The sequence below is a fragment of the Chrysoperla carnea genome, chromosome 3, assembly GCF_905475395.1.
Source record: "Chrysoperla carnea chromosome 3, inChrCarn1.1, whole genome shotgun sequence".
Lineage (NCBI taxonomy): Eukaryota > Metazoa > Arthropoda > Insecta > Neuroptera > Chrysopidae > Chrysoperla > Chrysoperla carnea.
The window spans coordinates 31,813,649-31,837,820 of NC_058339.1; the positions used below are offsets into that span (position 1 = coordinate 31,813,649).

Genomic DNA, 24,172 nt, shown 5'->3' on the forward strand with positions numbered 1-24,172 from the left:
TAATACCCAGTTATTGTATGTAAAAGTAGTATAGTAGGTATGAAGAGGAAAATATTATAAAATAACGACTCGGCACGTCCATAACTTATATGCGTTCAAGATGCTATATTTCATTTTACACTTCTGTTCAAGTGATGCCGCTAAAATTAAGCAAATACCAAAGAAAAATATTTATTACACACATATATTTTTATGAATCAGGAAATAGTAAATGATGAGCATTCAAAAACTTATTTATAAAATAGTAAAAGCGTCGGTAAAACAGACAAAGTTTGGCTAAATTAAAATTCAAGAAAATATTATATATGTGAAAGTTAATAAAAGGCGACAATTTTTTTGGTCGCCATAAAAATTGTAGAAGATGATTTTTTTAACAATCCACTTATATCATTTTAATTGCAACGAATAGAGTCTCTTCTACTTAAGTATCAAGTCTTGGTAAAGCAACCGTTTTAAGATGTAACAATCAATTTGCTACGAATGTATATACTCGTTTTGAAATTATCATCACTTAATAACAGGTGAGTAGTTTCTATTAAATTCTATTCTCTAAAACCAATCTTCTAAACTGCTCTAAAATCGATTCATACGGCAAACAGATAGACAGACAGACAGATAGACAGATGAGCACAGTGAAATCATAATTGCTCTTCTTTTGTGACGGGAGAATTCATTCGATGAACACCTTAATCCGACCACATCAATGACAGCTTTCAAATGATTCAAGCAAGTGCTGTTGTATTTTAATAACTATCTTTTATTTTAATATTTAAAAAAAAAATTATGGGAATCATGAAATCAACTTGCGGATTGAAAAATGGTATTATGTTTTATGCTCATGTAATATTTTTAGTGGCATCACTATATTTTATTCAATTGAAAACAAACAAATGGTACAAATCATAAATTCCTATAATACCATTGAAAAAAACAATCCTTAAATTGGTTTTAGGTACATGAAGAAAACTTTCTGACGGTTATTGGCTTAAAAGGAATACAAGAAGGTAAGAAAAATAAAACAGAGAAACAACTTCACTATTGCCTATCTATAAAAATATATTCTATCACAATCGCTCTTAATTCCAAAATGGTTTGTTTGGTTACAGTGTGTGCTAATAGATAATCAACACGCGAAATCTTCGAAAAAATTTTGCATACCAATTTCAACTACCGATCAACATCATATGTAAATAAATTTGGAATTTTTTCACAAAAATCATAATAGTGTTTCACCAAATTCATTCTTAAAAACGTTTTACTTGGTTCATTTAGTATATACGTATTTTTTATTTAGTATGTTTTGAAGGTATTTTTTCAGATAAAACGAGCAACTCCTTGACTTTCACAATGTTTATGCATTGTTTATTTTACCGATTTTAATATAATTTCTTTTCAATTCTAAAAACAACTTTTTCATTCAGTTGCTCGTTTCCTGATAAATTGACTTTTCAATTGATTGATTTCTATTATATATGTATTAAAAGAAATACATCATAGAATTAATTTAATTTCTTTTTTTAAATAAAAGCTAGGTATGTCTAAATTATTTTCTTTCTTAAAGAATTTTAATCTATTTATAGAAGTATTAATTACATGGATTCTGCAAATGAAAATAACCATAAAAATATGCATGCAAAAGATTTATTTTTATTTCTTTTTTCTAATCTTCTTTAAAATAATCTAATTTTCGTTTTTGTAAAGTATTCGTATATTGGAATTCCATTGATAGAAAAATATTTACAATTAAAAATATAATGAAATCAAAAAAACTTACCTCTATGTCGATTTGTTTGCTTGTCAAACATGAGCATTGCATCTTCAATCTAGAAAGAAAAAAATTTTTATCAATATTTTATTCGAATTAACTAAGCTTAAGGACTAGTAATCAATAAAAATCCGTGTATTTTGAAAAAATGGTTGCAAAATTTGTTAGAGTTTGCTCTTACATTTAAAAAATACTGAAATCTAAAATACGAAATAAAACCAAAAGAACTATATTTTAGAATTTATTCCGCAATTATGTGGAGTACAAACAACAGGCGTTGCTTAGGTAATTGTCTACAAAGCAAAGCCACATCTATCGAATGTACATACAATCGATAGAAGAGCAATTGCAATGTCGTTATAAATTCAAAGCAAAGTAAAAACGTTAGTAGGTATGTGACACTATATTTAACATAACAATGGCGTATTTGAGATTTTTCTAGAAACCATGATTAGATCATGTTTAAAGAGGCCATAAAATAGTTATTTATGATACAAGGAGGATAAGAGTATGATTAACGTACGCATACAAAAGAAGTACGTTAATAATGCGTTATAACACGTATATCGTACAAAACTTTATCTAATCCTCGAAAATGTGTAAATAAACGGTAATTATCTCTTCTTACAAATTTTGTATTATCGACTTTCAGATTTCCTAAAATCTACCAAGTGTCCATAAAACTTGGATTAAAAAAAGGTTTTAGAAATGATTGCCGCAAACAAAGATTCATCCTTTAAGTAAAAATTTAGAGAAATAAGTTCTGAAATGATTAAGTGACAAATTACAAGACCATTATTCCATGATACCTTTTTTTCATTTTCTTTCATTTCTTGAAAAAAAAGAACACATCTTTATTGCTTTAATAGTATTAAATTGAAATGAATATTGAATATAAAGTGTTATGAAAAATTGAATATAAAATGCACATAAGCAAGCACTAAGAGGAAAAAACGGGGCTTTCCTGTCTGCAATATGCAATTGTAGTATTATTATTTGAATTTATATTTATAAAATACATGCATAACACAGTTAGTATAGTCGTATACACATTACACATACAGATGTGTACAGATAATACCATTAAAATTTAAAATCTGTGAATAAAATTTTAAAGAAATGAACACAAAAGTTTTATAAATATTTAAATATAACTTAAATTGATTTTATGTTCAAATAAATTGTCTTTGAAAATGTTCGATCGATAACATAGGTTTGTTGAATTAATATTTGAAAATTTTATTTGATACCTCCTAGAATTAGATTGATACCCGCCCGCTTCACTGAGCTTAGTAGGTATATCAGAATAAATGGCCATGATTTGTTTAACATTTACTATTTAAAGTTGAAAATGATGATCATAAATCTGTTCCATTTATAATCATCATTTTGAACCATAAATTAAAGATTTCTGTCAAAATTTCAAAAATGGAAAATATCAAATTAAACTTAATTATTTTATTTTTTTAAATATATCTTTATAAATTATAGTTCATGTGTTAATCTGATATCAGCTATATTGCTGTACAGTTTCATTAAAACCATTCGTTAGTTTTAGCGTGAAAGCGTAACAAACAAACAAACAAGCATACACGATTACTTTCACATTTATAATATATACGGATAAATGCAATAATGTGCAAACCAAACAAACCTTCACCGATGTAGAGAGAGAAATGGACATATTGAAAAGACAAAATTCGTCATAAAAACAAAATGAAATTATTATACCAGTGCAATATTTTACTTCGAGTTCAACTAAAAATCATTTTGTACACCGATGGTCCATGGTCTTTGGATCAGCTTCAATTGCCAAAGTTGATATTAAAATTGGAAGGTTTGCGAAAATTTATCTCTTTTGCCAAAAAATATATTATTTTTACTCGATTTGGAAGAAATGTCAGCAAGAAAACTTAAGACAAAACTAAAACAGAAAATTTTTGTAACAAAACGGGAAGTCGGACGCTCTTCTTAAATGTTGGTAAGAATAAGAGTTATTCAACGCGCATCGAAACGAGACATCATCAAAGTAGAAAAGTGCAGAATCAAAACGATAAAGAAACGGTTTGTTTCCAAGATATATTCTAAGGAATAAGTGCTAGAAAAAGGTTGCACAAAATGTGACATGAAACATCGAGGTTCCAGAATTCAGCACCAATAAATAAAAGTACAAAGAAAACCTATATTCACCCCCCTTCTAGATAAAAAAAAATATATCATTTCAAAAATAATATTTGATGTTTTTTCCAGGCAGGAAAAACTGTTTAGATAGTACCAAGATAACATACAATGAAGAAAATGAATATTCATTAATAATAGGTTATACGACTTTGTTATTCGGAAACAAAAGGAAAAAAATCACTTATGTAAAAATCATAATATCAAAAACTATAAAAACCGACATAACAGTTGAAGAAAATTTTTTACGACCTTTCGACAACACATTATACAATTTGGCATGAAAAAAAAAACTATCCACATATGTGATGACTTATGACGTGGACACAACACAAGACATTCGACCATCTTGGGTACGGAAATGAATAATATTATTTACTTTCTAATTTTGAGACTTTTGAAGTCATTTTATTATTGATGTTATGTGAATGTATAGAGAAAGAGGCGGAAATTTTTTATGATCAAAATAGAGAAAAATGACTAAACCTAAATAATATTTTTATAGATATTGTGGGTCAAGTGGCGTCATTTTTATTATTTAATTTCTGACACAAAGTTATTATTTCATCTCAAAAATCAAAATATATCTTCTTCACATTTTTCACAATGTTGGTATGATAGATAGAGAGGCTCAGGTAGAATTCGATAGACAACTGAATAGAATGATTTGTGCGTGTCAGAGAAGCTACAAAAGAATTAGTGTACCAAGTAGTGTTCCTTAAATTTTGACTTCCAACAAGCTTGTGATAGATTGAATAGAAAGACTTTGATCAAAGCTTTAAAAAATTAAAAATCCCTTATAAACATATAAGGTAAGTTGCAATGGTATAAAAAGCGCAAAGGAAACTTAAGACAATAGCCTAAGTGAAACTTTTCCTATGATATTAAGAGAAGAGTGGCCAGAGTGACCATGAAAATATATAAGAGCAAAAGCAAAAGCAAATATTCATGTGAAAATGGAGGAGTTTATTCAAAGACATCCGGACATTTAACTAGGAAAAATGTCTATATTTGTGTAAATCTCAACGATTATTAAACCGCCTCTACTACCATGGGCTACTGGTGTCTACGAAATGAGTCTCAAATGAGACTCTATAAAATGTAGTAGAGTCTAAGGGGCCAAGGTTTATCCTAATCTGCAAAGTTTCAAACCCAGTTAATACATTATCGAATACCATAAATTTACTTCGATATATATCGAGAGAAATTGATCGATTCTCTGAAGGTCACACCCACCACGAATAATAGAAGGTTTGGATGGACGGTAGTATACTAGATATTATGACACATATAACTCTTGGTTCTTGTTGGCGGAGTAATAATAATTTTCACTACAACGTATCCCCGATCGACCTATTTTATATAAATAAAAAAAATTCTTTTTTTATTGTCATATAAAATATTTTTTAATCATATTATAAATAAATATTTTTTAATCAATAAAAGAATATTATGATAATTTTGATTTTTTTTATGGATTATGTTTTTATTTCTTAAGATTAGGTATAAATTTTATCACCGGTTTTTTTTATTCATCTTTTGAGTTTAATTTCTTGCCCATACTTGTTTCTTCTGAAGGATAGCCCTACTCAATATTGCAATACATATTACTTATGCTAACATAAATACATTAATATCTGTCTCTATACCACACCAGCATTGAAGTAAACGCCAAGAATTTCTTACAGTGTATAATGCGATTTATTTCAACGTTCGTTAAACTTTATATAATTTACACTACCGCTTTATTAGTTCAAAAAGAATTTGATACTAGAAAGCAGTTTTAAAATGCAATTGAGACATGCTTGATAGTTGATTCACTTCGAATCATGTAGTCACCTGGTTGCTAGAATAGAGTAGAATATTTTCGCTTTTGGAACTTGTATTTTTTAAGTGACTGGAACAAACTTTCTCGGACATTTTCATTGTATTTTGGAATTTTATTTCGTATGCTTTAATTTTGTAGTACAAGTACGACAACCTTCAATAATCTGCGATAAATATGTGTGATAAAATGAAAAGAAATCCGTGAGTTTACTTCTTTTTAGATCGATATTTAATTTATATAAACAAACTTCAATATCTTTCGATAAGTAATTATTTAGTACTCTAGAAATGTAAATCATAATATACATTCAAAATACAAGAAGTACTACTTGAAATAACATTGAAATGATATATCACACAATCACTCTTAGACACAGAACTACAGCACACCAGAAGAGTATATTGGCTGCTAGTTTAAGTAGAAAATAATAAATATATACACATCGAAATTCAATAGTAGTATAAGTAAGTAGAGCTAGAGAACGGTGTATACAAATTACAAGAACGAAATACATGGATATAAATTGAATATATATAGATTTAGTGTGCAAAGACGATCGAAGATATCGAAGAAGTTGGTGTATAGTGTATTGAGACGACAGATAGTAAAAACCACTAAATACCCATTTACGTCAAAACATTTGTCAGTCATCATCGAGCAAGAGAACTACTCAGAATAATATTTCAGTTGGAGTCATCATTACACCGCAATCATTTGTATAAATAAAAAGTATTCGTTAAATATTAAGTGTGCAGTTTTGATTCTCTTGATTCCCTATGCCAGTATTTGTCGCGACTTTAAATATCAAATAAAACTTGTAGAATTTAACAAGCTGCAGCTCACACTTTCTCAATTTTTCTACATGATCAGATTTGGAATACTTGTATTGCTGCCTGTTTCCAAGATATCAATTCTAGCACTATAAAGTTATTGAAAAATGAATTTTGGGAAAATTACCAATATACAATCAGAGGAGTGAAGAATATTATTATTCCTTCCTTATTGTCTTTCTGTGGGCTTCTATAGGCAAAGTAGTAGCTGTATTACGGGTCACTAACTGGGAGGGAAGAAAGCTGAACGATTATACCTACCAATAATAAATCATATTACAGGAGAGCTGTTAAAGTGAGGCAAAGGAAGAAACTTTATCTAGCGTTTGCTTAGAGTATTTATACATGCCTTGGCGTTATCTGAGAATTGATACCTGATGACTTAGCTAAGAAAGTAAGGGTGTTGAGATCGACCATAAGTAATCTTACTTGAGAAGTACAAATCTTTGAAAAGGCGAAAAAATTTACCGAAATATATTATAAAATAATTACGATTTATTAAACAAAGTATAATTATTAAATATTTTATTACGGTTTTGTTTTTAGCGGACAATCTTCTTGCGGTGTTGCTGTTTACCTTTAGTAATCCTGTAACCAAAAGTAGTAAAGTAAACATTATAATTCTGTTTTTATCGTCATCATTAGACGAACTATCCGTACAATATGTGTGATATAATATGTCCTTCTGTTTAAGATTTTCAAGAGATGAATACAATTTTCAATTTAAATACACCGCTCTTTCATTTCCGATCAGAGTAGAGCACATTATATATATTCAATAAAGTTTGTTTGAAACAATACATTTGCCCACAAAATTAGTTCACTATATTCCTTCCTCATTGTTCCACTCATTGGATAGTTTGTGGATGATGGTGTATTATTTAGTTTTACTGTTTTTAGTGTTCTCATACCGCTTTGAAATTATTTTAAACCTTCCCGCCAATTCATTTACTAAGCTTATAACTTTTGGTATATATATAAATCTATTTAGATAGTATTATTGTTCCAAGTTAGTTGTTTTAACTTTGCAAACAGTGTATATGTATTGAAGAAAAACGACTGTTAATTGATACGATGAACTATATATAAAAGAAAATTGAAATTTCTGTAGATAAAAAGTATTCAGAAAGTTTATTGATTTACTTTAAGTACATAAAAAATAATAAATATATAGGTTTTATCTCGATTAAAGCTTTTATACTAATTCTTCCAAAACGGTAAGACTTTTTGAAAATATGTTTCAATTTTTAAAAAAGTTTAACCTGTTTCATTTTTCATAAATTGGAACTAAAATTGAAAAATTAACCAACACGTCCTTATTTACTGAAGTTCATTAAAGAGAAAATCTTGAAGCCATAACTCATTTATCTTTTATTTGATTCGTTTTTATATTCACTACTAGATGTTGAAAACGACCACTTAATATGGTAAATAATTTCAATATTGCCTTATACTTAAATTATTTATAGCCCGTTGAAGTTGTCATGTTTTAAGTTTCTAAAGCATATGCCGTTTTCCAATACTTTTAGAATATTAAACTTCGTCTCGATCTTTCTTTTCTCAAAAACCATATTCTCTTCAACCATATTGTAATCAGAGAAAAAAACGATGGTTTTCTTCGTCAAGGTATAGTTGTCTTTAATTCTGTTAAACAGAATAAAAACTTCAATTCTTCCATAAGCAAATTTCCATGCAATAGAAATTTTTCCAAAGATTCTTCTGTTACGCCACTATTAAGCGAAAAATGTTACGAATCTTTTCTGCGTAGGTGGATGAAGTTTCTGATGGAGGTCACCTTGTTTTCCACATCAACATATAATCAAGACTGCATTAGTCTGATGTGGTTAAATAGATATTGTTAGTCTGTTGTATCTATGAAACGGAGGTACAAACCCATTAAAAGAAAAAACCTACCTCAAAATAGAAAAGTACACATGCACCGTTACCAAACTAATCTTTCCAACAGATCAACTACCACTATACATAGTAATTTTATCTTTATTGTGATAGTTAAGTTATGCTTTTGTTATTGACATTGGTTTAATGATTTATTACTCTTCTATACTCTGGATGATAGGGTTGGGTCGTTTAGTTACAATTATTATATGAAGTATGATTTGTATTATCCAGATATATATTTATATATTGGTAATAGGGGATACATGTACATATGTATATGCAGGGGATTCATGCATGTATAGCGGAGTGAAGAGTTTGATATGCGAGTAAGAACGGTTGATATGCTTATTGAAACAAGAAATGCCAAAAACAAATTTAACCTACACAAACCAAAATTATTTGTAGTTTTTTTATTAAAGACCGATAGTTTTTCGGTCTTATTAGCCCGAAAATAACGTCTTTGTTGGAAAAAATATCTGGATCTATTTAACAAATGAAAGTCAACCTCATTGGAACGTTTACAACGAGTATACAGATCAAAGTTATTATGTCACTTTTGCTTGAATCGTTTTCTTTACCGTGCTTAGTTCTCGGTAAATTGTACTGGAGAAATTCAAACGGATCACCCTATAATATAATATTGAATAATTAATAATTATTGTATAGTTATTATGAAATTGTGTATGTATTCACTACCGTTTACAAAGTTTAGAAAACAGTTGGTAGTTTACATGTAAAAGAAATATATCCAAAATTCCATACAAAATGTGTACGTTTACGTATAAAGTAAAAATTTTACGTGATGTGAAATTAAATTTTGTTTTTCAAACTTGAATTGTCTATTTGTGTTTCAAATTTTAAACCCTATTACTGTTGTGTAGACCGTCTAAACTTCACACCGCTTCCACCAAAGTTTTATGTCATGTTTTTTGAGGTACAGCCTTTGTTGTTGAATAGAAGGATATTCAAAATATGTAATAAATTGTACACCAGTTTGTAAAATATGTTAAAATTTTTCATGAATAAATAATTATTTCGATCTTCTATAATAATAATTTTTTTAATCATTAGTGTAACGAAAATTAATCAAGCTTATCTTATACGATTAATGATTATCTTTCATCAATAGATAATTATAGGTTTAATGAATCGTATCTCAAACTTGAATCAGTTTTCGATTCTATTTATATCAAACAATATCCTATTAGTATACATTCTAGCTTGTATTAAATTATTATCAATATTTTTATTGTTTTGGTGTATGTGAATATGTTCTCAATCCAATTAGAGAAGATCGATTTCCATAGGTTTAGATATTTTTGTATTCTTAAAACATTTGTTGTTCCTAGCTAAGATAAACCTAAATTCAGTAAGTATATGATTAAACAACTTGACCCTGTGCACAGTTTGAGAATTGCGTGAAATTAAGAAAGTAAACTACATATCTATGGACACTTTAAGCAAGAAGTAAAAAAAGTAAGGTAGTTATTTTAAAATATGATGTTTTGGCATTGCACTGACATAGAACCTGATCAATGCAATCTTGCCATTGCAAATCTCAAAGGCAAGAACTTAAATACCATAATCTAAACTTAAAACCATAGCAAAACTTAAAATGAAATGCGTTAAATACTTTCTGTAAATGAAGTATAAAGCAAAATATATACTTTTTAAGACTATTTACTGTTTCTTTTGAAACACAGACGCATCATTATAAAAGTGGTGTTTTTACATTTGGCCTGACTGTAAGATGAAAAGATATTTCAAAGTACTGTATTTGAATTTTCGAACCCATTATAAAAAAACTTCCATAAACTGGGAAGTTAATCATACATTCTCAATATACAATTGTATTTATATTTAATTAATTAATTATATGACGTACATATAGAGCAAATAATATAATTCACATTGAAAACACAAACTAACCTTGTTGTCGGTTTGGCTAGAGAGTGTAGGAAAATACAATCTTCTTATCTGAAGTAATAATATAGAATATGAGCAGATATTTGTTGGGGGTTACCTAGACTGAAATAATACTTTTCTAAATAATAAATGATAACAATCAAAACGGAAGAAGGCGGTATAAGTGTAAATGTAAACTGAATTAGTGGCATATGTATACGTTACTTGAATCAAATGTACCTTTACAATCGTAAAAAGTTTTACATTATTATTGACTTCCCACAATAGAACAGTTCTTGTGATCGCTTCGAAAATTAAATTTGAAGTTTTCAGCACATCTGTATGTTTCTAATCAAAACAATGTACAAACACCAATAATATTTGATATCAAGTGTAAACGCACACCTATATTTTTTCATTCAGGATTTCTCTTGAATGGAAGATGCTAATCTCGAATCCCACTCTTTGCGTTATAGCATCAAGATAAGCTTACAAGACAGCTTGTTTGTCTGTTTGTTACGCTTTCACGCCAAAACTAACGAATGGATTCGAATGAAATTCTAGAACAATTGCTCATACATCAGAATAACACATGAGCTATAATATATAAAAATACCTATATTAAAAAAAAAATTTAAAAATTTAATTTAATTTGACATTTTACTGTTCATTTATGATCATTTTGAACCATAAATTAAAGATTTCTGTAAAAATTTAAAATTGTAAATGAATTCAAAAAAATTCATGGCCATCTTTTCTGATATACTCAATGAATTATGACTATTTTTTACTCTTTAAAAAATTGAAAACTGTATATATTTTGGCTGCGTAAAACTATCCCTTCGAGTGTTATGGAAAGGAGATAAGTGAGAAGAAGAAAGGTGGAGGCCATAAAGCGGTGGTTGTCACTTTTGAGCCCAGTGAAGTGGGTGGGTATCAAGCTAGTATTAGATATAACTGAAAAATAATTATTTAAAGCTTATAAATTTCTATAAATTTAATTTTAGCCACAAATAAAAGCCTCGTATAAACCCTGCTGACTTCTACACTTCTCACAGAAAGCCATTTTTCATTATTATTGAAAATCTTTGTACGATTAGGAAAAATCATAAACATAACTTTACAACAACTACCCAACAGCTTCTTATTGTTTCTCCAAACAACATCATAACATTTTGTTATGATTCTAAGGTTACCTCTACAAGTTCATCCAATATACTTAATATAATACATACCGTATATATATATTTTATTCTGATATCATATACAGTAAGAGAACTCTATATATAAATAATGTGGTACATTCATAATATCTATACCAGTATGATGTGTTCCATCTTTGTCTACTTGAAATTGAGAGCTATGAGTGTACAATACATCACATTTATATAATAAACAGTACAAAGGAAAGTTGTTTAAGTAGGCCCTCTGTCTAATAAGCTCCATTATTACCATTTTTATAAGCTATCATGAAATTTGATTTCTTATTTCCCACTAGCAATGATCCCTTTTTGTGCCACTACAAAGAACCTCGCACATTTAACATTTAGTTTTGGGTGAAAATTCTTAAAATTCTAGATACAGGGATATAGTGCCATCCCAATCAACAGCCCAAAAGAATTACACTCTCTTTAACTATTTGTTTCGCAATTACAGCTTTTAAAACAAGAAATAATCAAATTTTGTATTTCCATGCACTACTGTAGCTGAATAAATTCCCTAAATAAACTTTCGAGATATAACGTTCAATAATATCATACATAAGGGTTAGAACCGTTTCTAACCCTTTCTGTAAACGTTATTCTTAAAAAAGACCAAAAATGTTTTACGTATTTTCACATAAAGCGAAATAATTGTTTATTGAAAGAATAATCAACTAAATATGCATTTATTGGATTCAAATTATCTATTTTAATTAATTTTTTTGGATTAAAAGAACAAATTCGAAATTTTTCGAGCTTTCTTAAGACGTACTCCTTTCAAAAATTCGTGAAAAGGGAAAAATTATCTATAACCTTTTCCCCGGTTTAAATAATAACATTTTATTAGGGTCTTTTGCCTAAATTTCCAAAAATAGCAAGATAAGGTAAGTTTGGTGACATAGCGATAAGCTAAATTTGGCGACAAAGAGCGTTCAAAATTTATTTTTTGATACCTATTCTATTGGTGTGATAAAGCCAAAAGTGTAACCGTACTTGACGACTGCCTCATACAAAACACAAGATATAGATAAAACTATAAGCTTGCATTTCATATCTACTGTCATTTAATAATTTAACTTGGTGTGAATTATTTCAATCTTGTAATTTAATCCACTTGGTATCTTCTATATTTGGCTGTTGTGAATTCTAATAAACTTATCATTACGTAGAAAAATAACAATAAAAATATTTTAATAAAAAATTAAGTTATTGATTTCTTTTAGAAAACTTTAAATTAAATCACTTTAGGTTGAATAGAATTCTTCTTAAGATCGAAATTGGAATCGATTAACTGGCGAATTTCTCAAAAGTGTTGTATTTTCATTTAAGGACTTCTAATTTTTGATTCTGTTTTTCCTTTGACGAAATATAATTGCTACTTAATCGGACTTAATGTTGCTATTAAGTAGTCAGTACTTTTACTAATTACCATATATTTGAAACTTTCTCAATGTTATGATAAAAGAGGGTTCTCGAAAAACATTAAATTTCTCGAACGTTTTTATATCAACAAGTCATTATTATTTGATTTGCAATGTTTCTTGTGTCAACCGTGAAAATATTTTTGATCGAAAATTTTCTAAACAATTTTAATGTGATTGTAATTAGATACCTAATGAAATAATAAAATGGAAGTTAATCTCTCAACTTACTTTAAATTATTTTGATTTATCATGTTCTTATTTATTTAAAATTTTACAACACCTGAATTATTGTGCTTTCAGATGTGAAAAAATTGAAGAAAATAAAATTCACATTCGTCTACAATGAAATGACGTATTAAAATCATCATAACGTTAGTAACAATATGTTTATAAGGGATTATTATACCTCATAGATATGCGCATTGTCCTATGAGGGCTGTTCATAGATATTATAGTCACCTAGAGTTATACATACACCTATACAACACATATGCACAATATATTTATATATACAGGAATACAGAAGAAAATGTTCATCTTGTGGCAGGTTAACGGCTCCCATGGGATATTCCTTTGCCGTTTTTCCGATTACCACAAATACAATTCTCTTCACTTTAATATTTACCTTCGATTATATATTTTCAAATATAAAAAATACGCCTTATTCGATTTGGTATTTATATATTACGTACCCAATGGTTATTTATTCAAAAATTTCTATTTGCTAACGAATATTTTGTGAAACAGTATAATTTATATGTTTTAAAATAATGGGAAAATGTGAAATATTACCTTTTAACTATATAATTATTGTAAATGAAAATGGTTACTAAAGGTTACTAAATATGAAATTCATCATACTAAGTGAAATAACTCATTCCTAGCGAAATAATTCGCTGCAGGGGCTATATAATATAGTTTTTGGGGAAAAATAAGGACCATATAAAACATATCAATGTGTTTTGTTTCCCTTTCCTATCGGTGCCAAATGGAAACTTTTAAACATACAAAATGAATTTAGCTTTAAACACCGTTAACAGTATTCCGGTTATCAATGCTTGAAGAAGAAAACAAGACAAAGGCTATGATCTGCTCTTATCTAAACCTGCGTCTGATCACCGTCTCTTGGTTGTTTCCCAAAACAAGTACAAGCAAGTTCTTTCTTGTATCTCTAGCTTTAAATTTTGTAATCGAGTATTTTTTCCTAGCTTTAAGCTGCCGCAAAGTCTATAATTGAATATAAGTATTACATAATCAAAGCTCAAGAAAGTCAAGACACGCATACTGTTTTCACTAGAAAAAAAACTCCATCTTCGTTTAATCCAAACGAACAAATCTATAAATTACAATTTCGAAATCAATTAAAAACCTTAATAATAACAACATGATCGATTCATTATTTATTAAATGAAGACATCTTATATAATGTGGTTTAAGTGTTTTTCTAGCATTTGAACGAAAACATTTCGATTTCTTCTTTTTTTTTTTTTGCCGATTTAACAAATTAATAAAACACAGAGTACAGGAAAAAAACGAAGAAAGTTTATAAATCAAACTAACTACATACGTCAACTACACCCAGAAGGATATCTTATATATTTATGTACATATATACGAATTCTTTTCGAATATATTCCAGATGTACATACATACATATAGAAAAGTGGTAAATAAATAGAAAAAATAACTCTCACATATGTAGTGACCGAATGTTTCATGAGAAATGATAAATTACGTTTCTGTGCGTTTTTAAATTAAATACGAATATATTTAAAATTGTTGAACTTTATTCATTAAACATAAGCAAATAAAATATGTTAAAATGATAATTACAAAAATAATAGTGTTGAATACACTTGCAAAAAGCAAATAACAATTTGAATAACACAAATTTTTTTATCTTGAATTTTGTATTTGTGGAAATTACTATTGTATTACTTTCTAATATCCTTTTTACATTTGTTTTTAAGTGGCTATGAACGTTTGGAGTCCGTATGAAGAGCTTTTTTACTTTCCGTCTTATTTGACTCTGCTGAAAATATATTTGGACCTTTTTATTATTATGAGGAACATTTTCCTTTATTTCCAGGCCTATAAATATCGCCCGCTTCTGAACTTTCTCATGGATAATTACACAATATACCAACTTCTTTATTATTTCATCAAAATTGCCATCGTAAACAAAATCGAGTTAGAAACAAAAGTTCTACAATCTTTTATAACGAAGATTGCGACACAGCCAGTCAAAATTTACATCTTAAAGGATCCAGTACAAATACATTATACATAGTGAGCGAGTGAGTAAGTTTTAAAAAGTATATGCGTTAAAAAAAGATCTTATTATAATATTGAATAATGAAATGTTGACATTATATTTTCAACGCCTTACTTTGTAGTAGTATTTTTTGTATTAACCGGGTGCTGCTACCGCCCGACAAAGTAAACAAGCTCAGAACCGGTGTGAATGTGTGTGTATACGAGTGTATATTCACCTTAAGGTGAAATCTATTTATTGTAGTTCTAAGTTTTTTATGATCAGATTCGATGGCATTGTGATTGAAAGTGAATGCATTTAACCAAGATCGTAGCATACGACATAATTGAAACACGTTTTGATGCATATTGAAACTCACTATTATCATTTCCGATAAAATTTTAATTTTTTATATTAATTGAAGAGTTGGATATTAATTGATAAGCTTTCCGGAAAAAAATTTCAGTGCAGATTTTTAAAGATATACTCCTTTATTTGCGTTATTAAAAAATGACAAGATTGAATTTTTACAATAAGCACGCACAGGGTGTTGTGAAAACTGCAAGTAAGTTACAATTTTATAGCAACATGAAATTATAAACCTTTCACGAGATTTTGTACAAAATAAAACTGTCATGAGTAGACGCAGACGTGCGTCGAATTTACGTTAAGTGTTGTAAACCAAAGTTATTAACAATTAAATTATTTAAATCGCAGTTAATTAATACGGAGAGCATAGGAGAGGTAGTTTTTTATACAATTTTTTTAATTCTAGAAAGAAAAAACTAGATTTAAATTCAAAAAACTAACTGAAAATTGACTTATTTCTTCTGAGTTAAAAAAAACATACAAGCTAAATTATTGACCGTTTTATTACTGAGATATAATTACTCAAAGTTAATGAATTTTATTGTTGAACAGAAGCAACTATAGTTAGAGTATAAATAGATAAAGAGAGAACAGAGACTTTATTACGATAATACACTTTACTTTTACAAGAAAATCTCCGCATTGTCCATTAGAGTTAAAAATCGAGCACTAGTTGTTAATGTATGTGTAGTAGAGTTATACATAAGTATAGTCCAAAACCTTTTTATAATATTGTATGGAGACAACAGCCTTAACAATATTTGAGTGGTTCAGTGATCAAAAAGTAAATCTAAAATTTAACCACAAAATTCATATGGTAATTCAATTTATTTAAAACATACATCATGTTATTTCAAAACTTGTCTCCTTACATTAAAAAGATTATTCCTTATTAATATTTTGTATTCCAAGTAATATTCAAAACATAGGTATGGTATGTACCAATACACAGTCCTTTTTAGTCCAACATTTAATATATACCTGATATATGGTTCATGTTCATACACACTCTAGGATCCATATGAATTAAATAAAGGGACATGCGGGCATATATTATAGCATTATATGTATATAAGGCTTACCTTAATTGAATTTCATTTTAAAGTGAACCAGAATTTAATGCATAAAATATTTGTAAGGTAAGAGGATTAGAATAATCCTCTACACCTCTAGGTAAGTAGAAATAGAATGTTTTTGATATCAAAAATTGAAAATGGAAAACCATGTAGAATGTTTTAGAATATAATATTAATATATGTATAAATTAAGAGTTTTCTATGTAAATTTGGTAATTACGTGAGTGCTAAGAGTTTATGTTTTTATAAGAATTTACAAATCTGTATCTTATTATTATCTATGACATTTTATTGAAACGAAAAAAAAATTGTTTAAGATTTAGTATCTTCATTTAATAAAACACTTGAACATATGTTTCTCGTTCGTTAAATTGGAATGAAAATAGAGAATTAAATTAAAATCTTCAATTTGCGGTCTGTAAGCTGCAAATTCATTGCGACAAAGTGGGGCTGAAAATTATTTACCTGAAAGTCAGTAAACAATGCACACCGATCAATCAAATGTTAGTTAACAAGCTATTTCGATTTACTGTAAATAATTTGCACCTTAAAAACTATTTCCGCTATCAAAAATTGCTCCATGAGTCAAAACCTTGAATGCAGGCTTTGTTGTATGTTCCATTATATTTGAAGAATTGGAAAAGGTTTTTTTTTTTTTTTTTTTAAATAAATTTTTGACATAATCTAAAATTCATGAATACACCACTGAATTTTCAAGCACAATAGTCATTCAAAAAAAAAAACTCTCCTACTGTATAAATATCAAATAAAGGAAAACGACTTCCTTTATTTAAAAAAATAAAAATAAAATGGTTACTTATAAGTTTAAGAACTGTAATAACAACTGAATAGTACCTTATACTAACCGTTAAATACCACAAAACCTAACCACGCAAAACTAAAGTGTATTTAAACCGAGTACTAAACTACCTGAATGGTAAATCTGAAATGTAATGTGCATACCATTACTGAAAAGTTTTTCTATACTAGATGATGTTAATCGATACATAAATTTTTACTCATTTTCCTATCCTTTTTGAATTTTTTGAAATCTTTCTAGAAAAGTAAATACAGCAGATACATCCAGTTAATTATTATTCTAAAGAAATTTTAAAATCTCGTATTTTCTATTCACACAAAAATAAAAGTCAACTAATCGTATTTGATAAGATGTTTTTTGCATAAACACAATTTGCATCAACTCGATATCATTCTTCATTTGCAAGGTATTTTATTGGAATAAAACATAAAGAAATTTTGGAAATGACCTCAGAGTTCTAAATATACACTCAAATTTTATAACTTATATCGGACAGGAACCAGTCCGTCTCAGACAGAAACGTATGACGGACTATTTAAAAAAAAAAGTATATGCGAAACATAATTGTATTTTGTAATAGGTTGAGAAAGGGTGGTTTTGAAGTGGCTTGAATTTGCGCATTCCTTCTCACTTTATTTCCCTTTGATTTTGAGGCAAATTCAACTTTGTGTTCCCGTATCAATCCACTCAAAAGCATGATACTTATGATATTTTGTTTTTGATAGTAATTCATATCGATCACTTCAAACTATTGAATAATTCAACTTATCTTTACTTATATTTTTATTTTGTAATTTCTTCAGCATATACACATGTATAATATATAAAAACTGTACACATGGGAACAATAGATCTGAGAAAATTTTCATTTAATGTATCAGTTTAAACCCAAATAGAATTTACAATCGTTGTATGAGTTTTGGTAGAAAAGAATATTTCTCGTATATGAGAAGTAAAAAGAATTGTATATTTTATTCATAGGGATAGACTACCATAGTATTTGTTTGGTCGAATAGTGAGTGGAGAAACGTTCGTTTAGTGTTCAGAACGCAGATCAACAAACTTCGTCTTGGGTGTTATATTATGTTTTCTTTGAATGATCATCGTCTTGTACACTCTCAAATGCTTGTTGTTTGTTTTTCTCCGTTTTGTCCCCTCTCAATGCAAAGAAGAAAAAATCACTAATATTACGAAATGTAATTTTTCAATGTGAAATCAATATGAAAGATTTAAATATATATATATATATATATATATATATATATATATATATATATATATATATGATTTAAATCGAAGAATAATTTTCCCCTATATGGAATAAATTACATTGTAATAATTCCTTATAAAGTAAATAAAAAGGCAACAAATTTCAAATAACGTAAAAGGTATCGGTGTATATATATAGCGAAAGCGAATCAAAAAGAACATCAGTTACTTCTTATTTTTTTGGCGAACGATGAATATCGCTAGAATGAATTGGCAAAAAAGGTATGCCTTGCAAGATTTAATTTCTTACTGTATCAAACTAATTCTCTACTAATATTAGAAAATAATGGAAATAAATTGGATCTAAGAAAATTCTAACTAAACCTCGAAAATAACGTACCTAGTCTCAGAATTGTATGTAAATAATACCCAAGAACTCCGTTTTTCTAAGATTTGCTTCATTATTGTCTATAATCATACATTTTGTAATATCAAAAGCAAAATATATCTCTGCATTCCATTACTTGAATTTTCGATTCTGACAATTCTTTCTCAGGTTTTCTAGATTGAGAATTCGAGGTTTAATTGAATTTTGAAATACAGCAAAATAAGTAAAATAAATGGGAACCCATAAATCACATTTATGTTCGCATAGCTTTCAATAATATTGGACTAATATTTGTTAAATAGCTTGAATATATAAAAACATTCAAGAATACAGGGTGTAAGCCTGTAAATAAATAAATCGTAAAATATGAGTAGTTTAATATTTTGTTTGCTTGGAAAAAAATTTATTCATAATTTAGAAATCAATGAACACACTAAAATCATTATTTCATAAGTCCACACCTTAATGACGACATATTTTCCAAATGCGGAAATAGACTTGATACCTATTTTTGAAAATTTCTTTCTTTGACACCAAAGACTATTCAAATTTTAGACTGTATCCCGATTACTAAAAAAATCATTAGAGCTATCACCCATTTCTTTTTTGGGCGATCCTGGTAGTGGAACATGAACTCAATAGATAATTAAACACGTAAATACTTTGTAACTGTGTATCTACTGATGCACCACCGTGTATAATCGTATATACGTAAATACATTCTATTTGAGTGCATATCATTTTAAAATGTAGAAATTTATGTTATTAATAAAAATAAATCATATATTTATATAAAATTTATAATATTTTTGTAAAAACAAATAAAGTATTTTGTAGTTTGCACAAGCATACATGTATGAGAGTACTGTAATAATAATAATATGCATCTCTTGTAGTAACATTTATTGAACAAAACAAGACTATAATATATATATTCTCGACTCTAAAAACAAAATTTTCCTTTAAACTCAAGCATACACATATATTTTGTTAGCTAAAAGATAACTCTTTAAAAATATAGCATCTATTTTATTACTTATACCTAAAAGTTATTGTATTTGTATAGATAATCTTTATAATTATCAATATGCAAGTATTTTCAATTTTATTTGGGCTAATTATACATTAAGTTCCTGAATGTGATTCAGTCGACGGTACATTTAAATCAATATGTTAACCTTCAAGTTAAAGAAGATAATAATTTAATACAATCAGTCTTAATTAAAATTCTTCTCATGTAAATCGAATTCTGAGACATGTAAAATTTATGCCATGCATAAAGACTTTCTAGATTTGTGTAGATTCAAAATTTTGGCCAACATAAAATCAAATAGGTGATTCAGTTTGAAATATAAAACTTTATTTCCAACAGGATAATATACAATCTTTTCATGACATTCAGAAGTGTACATAATTTTATCGGAAAAGCCATTTTAGCAATTGGAACAAACAAAAAAATAAACAATTTTTTCTATAAATCACGCATTTTGAATTTCTAAATGGAAGGGTATTATAATTTAAACTCATGAAAACAATAATATACAGGTTATTGAAACGATTAATTTTGTTCATAATTATTCAGTATTTGTTCATGTTTCTATCGGATTAAAAAATGAAATAATATACAAGGTAATTCAAAATAGAATTTAAGTGTATGCATTTCAAGAGCTTTTGGACTATAATTAGACCCATTGTGATTTTCCACAGGATTGACTGATTTTTTGCGTATATTTATTCAGTCAATACTGGCCATTTTGTACTCTAATAATAATAATTCTTCATCGAGTTCCAAGTTGAATATTTAATTTACGGATAATCAGACTCTAGCTTAAAGCATTAGTTTGGCTGTTTTTATAAGAAACTAAAATTTAGGAGTTAATATCAAGATACTGGAATAGTTAGTAAAGTTGTAGAATATCAATTAATCAATCATTTTTTATTTTATCTACGCTCGTCAGATAAGAACTACTTTTCTAACTCAGTATGTGTGAAAAAAATAGTTCATTACCGCCCTAATGTGGTAAATTATTAATGTAGTATTACTGTCAAAATGAAAACTAACAAGTTACTACAGTAACTTTTTTAATCTTCTATTTTTTCAATAAGTTAAGAAGAATTTTTAATGCTGTTATTTTACTAGTATTGTATCATATAATAACTATTACCTGTTAAACCAATATTTATCAAAATATTTACGAGATTTGAATTTTATGAATTTGAATAATAAAAAGAAACACTGCAAGTGCTGGATATTCACCTGAAGACTTAGCTCAAGAAGACACATATTTATTCTCTCACATCAACAGCTTGTTCTCGAAATATTTCTGAACCGTTTAATGGAGTATTTTTTACGATAAAAGATGTGTAACATTCTATCCATAAATTAAATACTCGATGATAATGACTAAACACACATTATATATAATAGAATATAAAATAAAACCACACATAACATGTATTTCATACTAAAAGCAAGCGTGTTTATGTATATCAGTCGTACTCGTATGTATGCATCGTCATCATCATCCATTCATTTTACATATGCTTTTCTTTATTGCACACATACACGCTTTTCTTCTTCAACTTATTAGTCCAGTTACTTCAACATACACATCAAAGTTTCCCAGTGCAATTAAAAAACTTCACATTTTCTTTAACATTTCAAGTTAAATAGTGGCCATTCTTGCGTATATTTTATTAGCGGCAGAGACATGAAAAACACAAATTATTACAAAGAACTCGATCAGTTTCGTAGAAAAAATTGCTGTCGTGAGACCTTCTTTGAGAATGAAGTTCCTCTACATCCAAAGTACAAAAATGCAAAATTCGAATACTATATTTAATAAAAATAATATAAAGTAGGTGATCATATCGTGGTTACCATGGATATGGCACACAAAAAATATATCTCACACTGTTACGTGATGAATTTTACCAGTTTGCTCACCATGGCAACACGCGTTAAGGAACTTCCAAAAATTCGAAACTCAAAATCATATTATCACATTTTCGTCATTAGTAAGTAGAATGCCTCCTTATTTTCGTCCAACTCCTCAGAAAATAACTCATCAGTCTTGACCCGGCTTTTAATGGAATTTTTAGTTGAGTTTGGACAGTAAGGCATTGAAGTGGTTTTAGTAATTTTGAAAATTTTTGGCAAAAACTTTGGGAGTTTTATAGTTTAACTAAATATAAACAAAATTGAACAAAATAAATTATATGTCCAAAATTAGTTTTTAAAGCGATTAATTGTGTTTACTTTCCGTTACAAAGTGAAACAAGAATCTGACGATGACAAAATTTCATCGAATTTTCCAGATTTCACCCAAATATTCATTTAAAACGTCTATATTTTATTTGAACTAGTTTTGGAACGACGTTTAAACGCGCGTATTTATCTTGCAAATTTTAAAAAAGATTAGAAAAGGAATATTAAAATTATTAAACCATAGTTGTATATTTTTCTGGTTCGTCTCCTCTTTTGTACCTTGGACTAATATCAGAAATTTTCCATCTAAAACGACCTTGATATTATTTTTACTAGTTCTTTGTCATGCCGAAACAGTTTTATAAATAACTGTAAATAAATTGGTCATATGTAAAAAAGTTATCGGAAAGTTTCCTTTCGACTGAAAAATTTTGATTTTCATGTTAAAATCACTGGACTACCTATTATTGCTAACACACAAGTAGTGCAGCAATAGCAAGCAGTCGTAACAAAACAACGTACAAAAGAAGAAAATACTAAATAAATATATAACAAAGGAATAAAACTAATATGTCTTTTAGATAACCAAAAACTTACAACAAATTGTTTTGTTACTTTTTCTTATACAAACGATGACTTTTTATTATTTATAAGTCTTCGTTTGTTTGGTGTTTGTGTGTGCAAAACTCCTCCATTGAACGGCAGTTCATGGTGTGATGATGGTGGGTAACGTCGTCTATTTGTTGTGTACATAAAATGATAATAATAATATGAACAAACTGTGGATAATACTTATAGAAACCAGACCAATAGCTTCTGACGAAGTATATTATTATATTTATGCATAAATGCTACCATAAACTTAGTTAGCGCGAAATTAATAGTTCATTAGTTATTCATTAATTAAAATAATTGAGGTTTTAAAGGCCAAATTATTTTGTTATTTAATCCCCACTAACGCCATTTTAACGAGACAGGTTAGCTTAGGTAAGGCTAGGTTATATTGGCTGTCCACGAAGGACACACTTAGGCTATAGAGCCCAATTGTGATACCATATATGTGTTTTATCACCTTTCCGCTGATAATTTCATTTATCAGCTCCTCAATAATCAAAGATGCTTTCACTTTACTAAATTGATCAAAACTAATGCATATAATTTCTTAACATTGAAACCAATGTGAACATTTTGTAAAAAATGATATCAAAGCGTTAAAAATGTCTTTAAACATAAACATATCAAGGAATACTTTATGCCGATTTTCAAGGTGACACAATGATTTTCTACCAGAATGTTAACAATATATATACAACAATACTTACTGTAGAATCAAAAAAATTACCCATTGTCAACGATTCTATGTGAATAAATATATAGGTTATCACTAGTATGATTTTTTTGTCATCTACTTTTTTTATGAACTTGAGATATCAAGTACAAGAAATTGTATAGATAGAATTTTTATACTATTTCTAATATGAAAAATTGTGAACTAGATTTCCTGTTTGCATATCGAGAAATGCCTGTCTGGAGTTGCTTGTAAATTGTAATTTTCAGAATGTATAAGATAATTTGGTCATAAAATTTAGTCAGATATTTTTACTGGTAACGTAATTAAAGCCTTCATATTCTAGGTGAATGTTTTATAGGATCTCATATTGAAAAAACTTTTGCTTCTCCATAAAATGTAATGGAAATGATTCTTTCCCAGGTGTGATCTGAAAATAAATAATTAAAAAAGCCTTTTGGCTTTTTGATTTTTCGTTCATTTTTTGTTAAGAATATCGATATATTTTCATCAGGGAATATTATATATG

The 24,172-nt window shown here is 28.0% G+C and overlaps 1 protein-coding gene across 5 annotated transcripts in view; it reads right to left on the minus strand.

Moving 5' to 3' along the window:
- The window catches only part of LOC123296455 (RNA-binding protein Musashi homolog Rbp6), a 1,436,510-nt gene that overhangs the window by 191,455 nt on the left and 1,220,883 nt on the right, over nt 1-24,172 (minus strand). For all 5 annotated transcript variants that reach the window (XM_044877934.1, XM_044877933.1, XM_044877932.1 and 2 more), the window contains one exon: nt 1,775-1,823. In XM_044877934.1, coding sequence (XP_044733869.1) covers nt 1,775-1,823 — 49 coding nt within the window. The remainder of the gene's footprint in view (nt 1-1,774; nt 1,824-24,172) is intronic.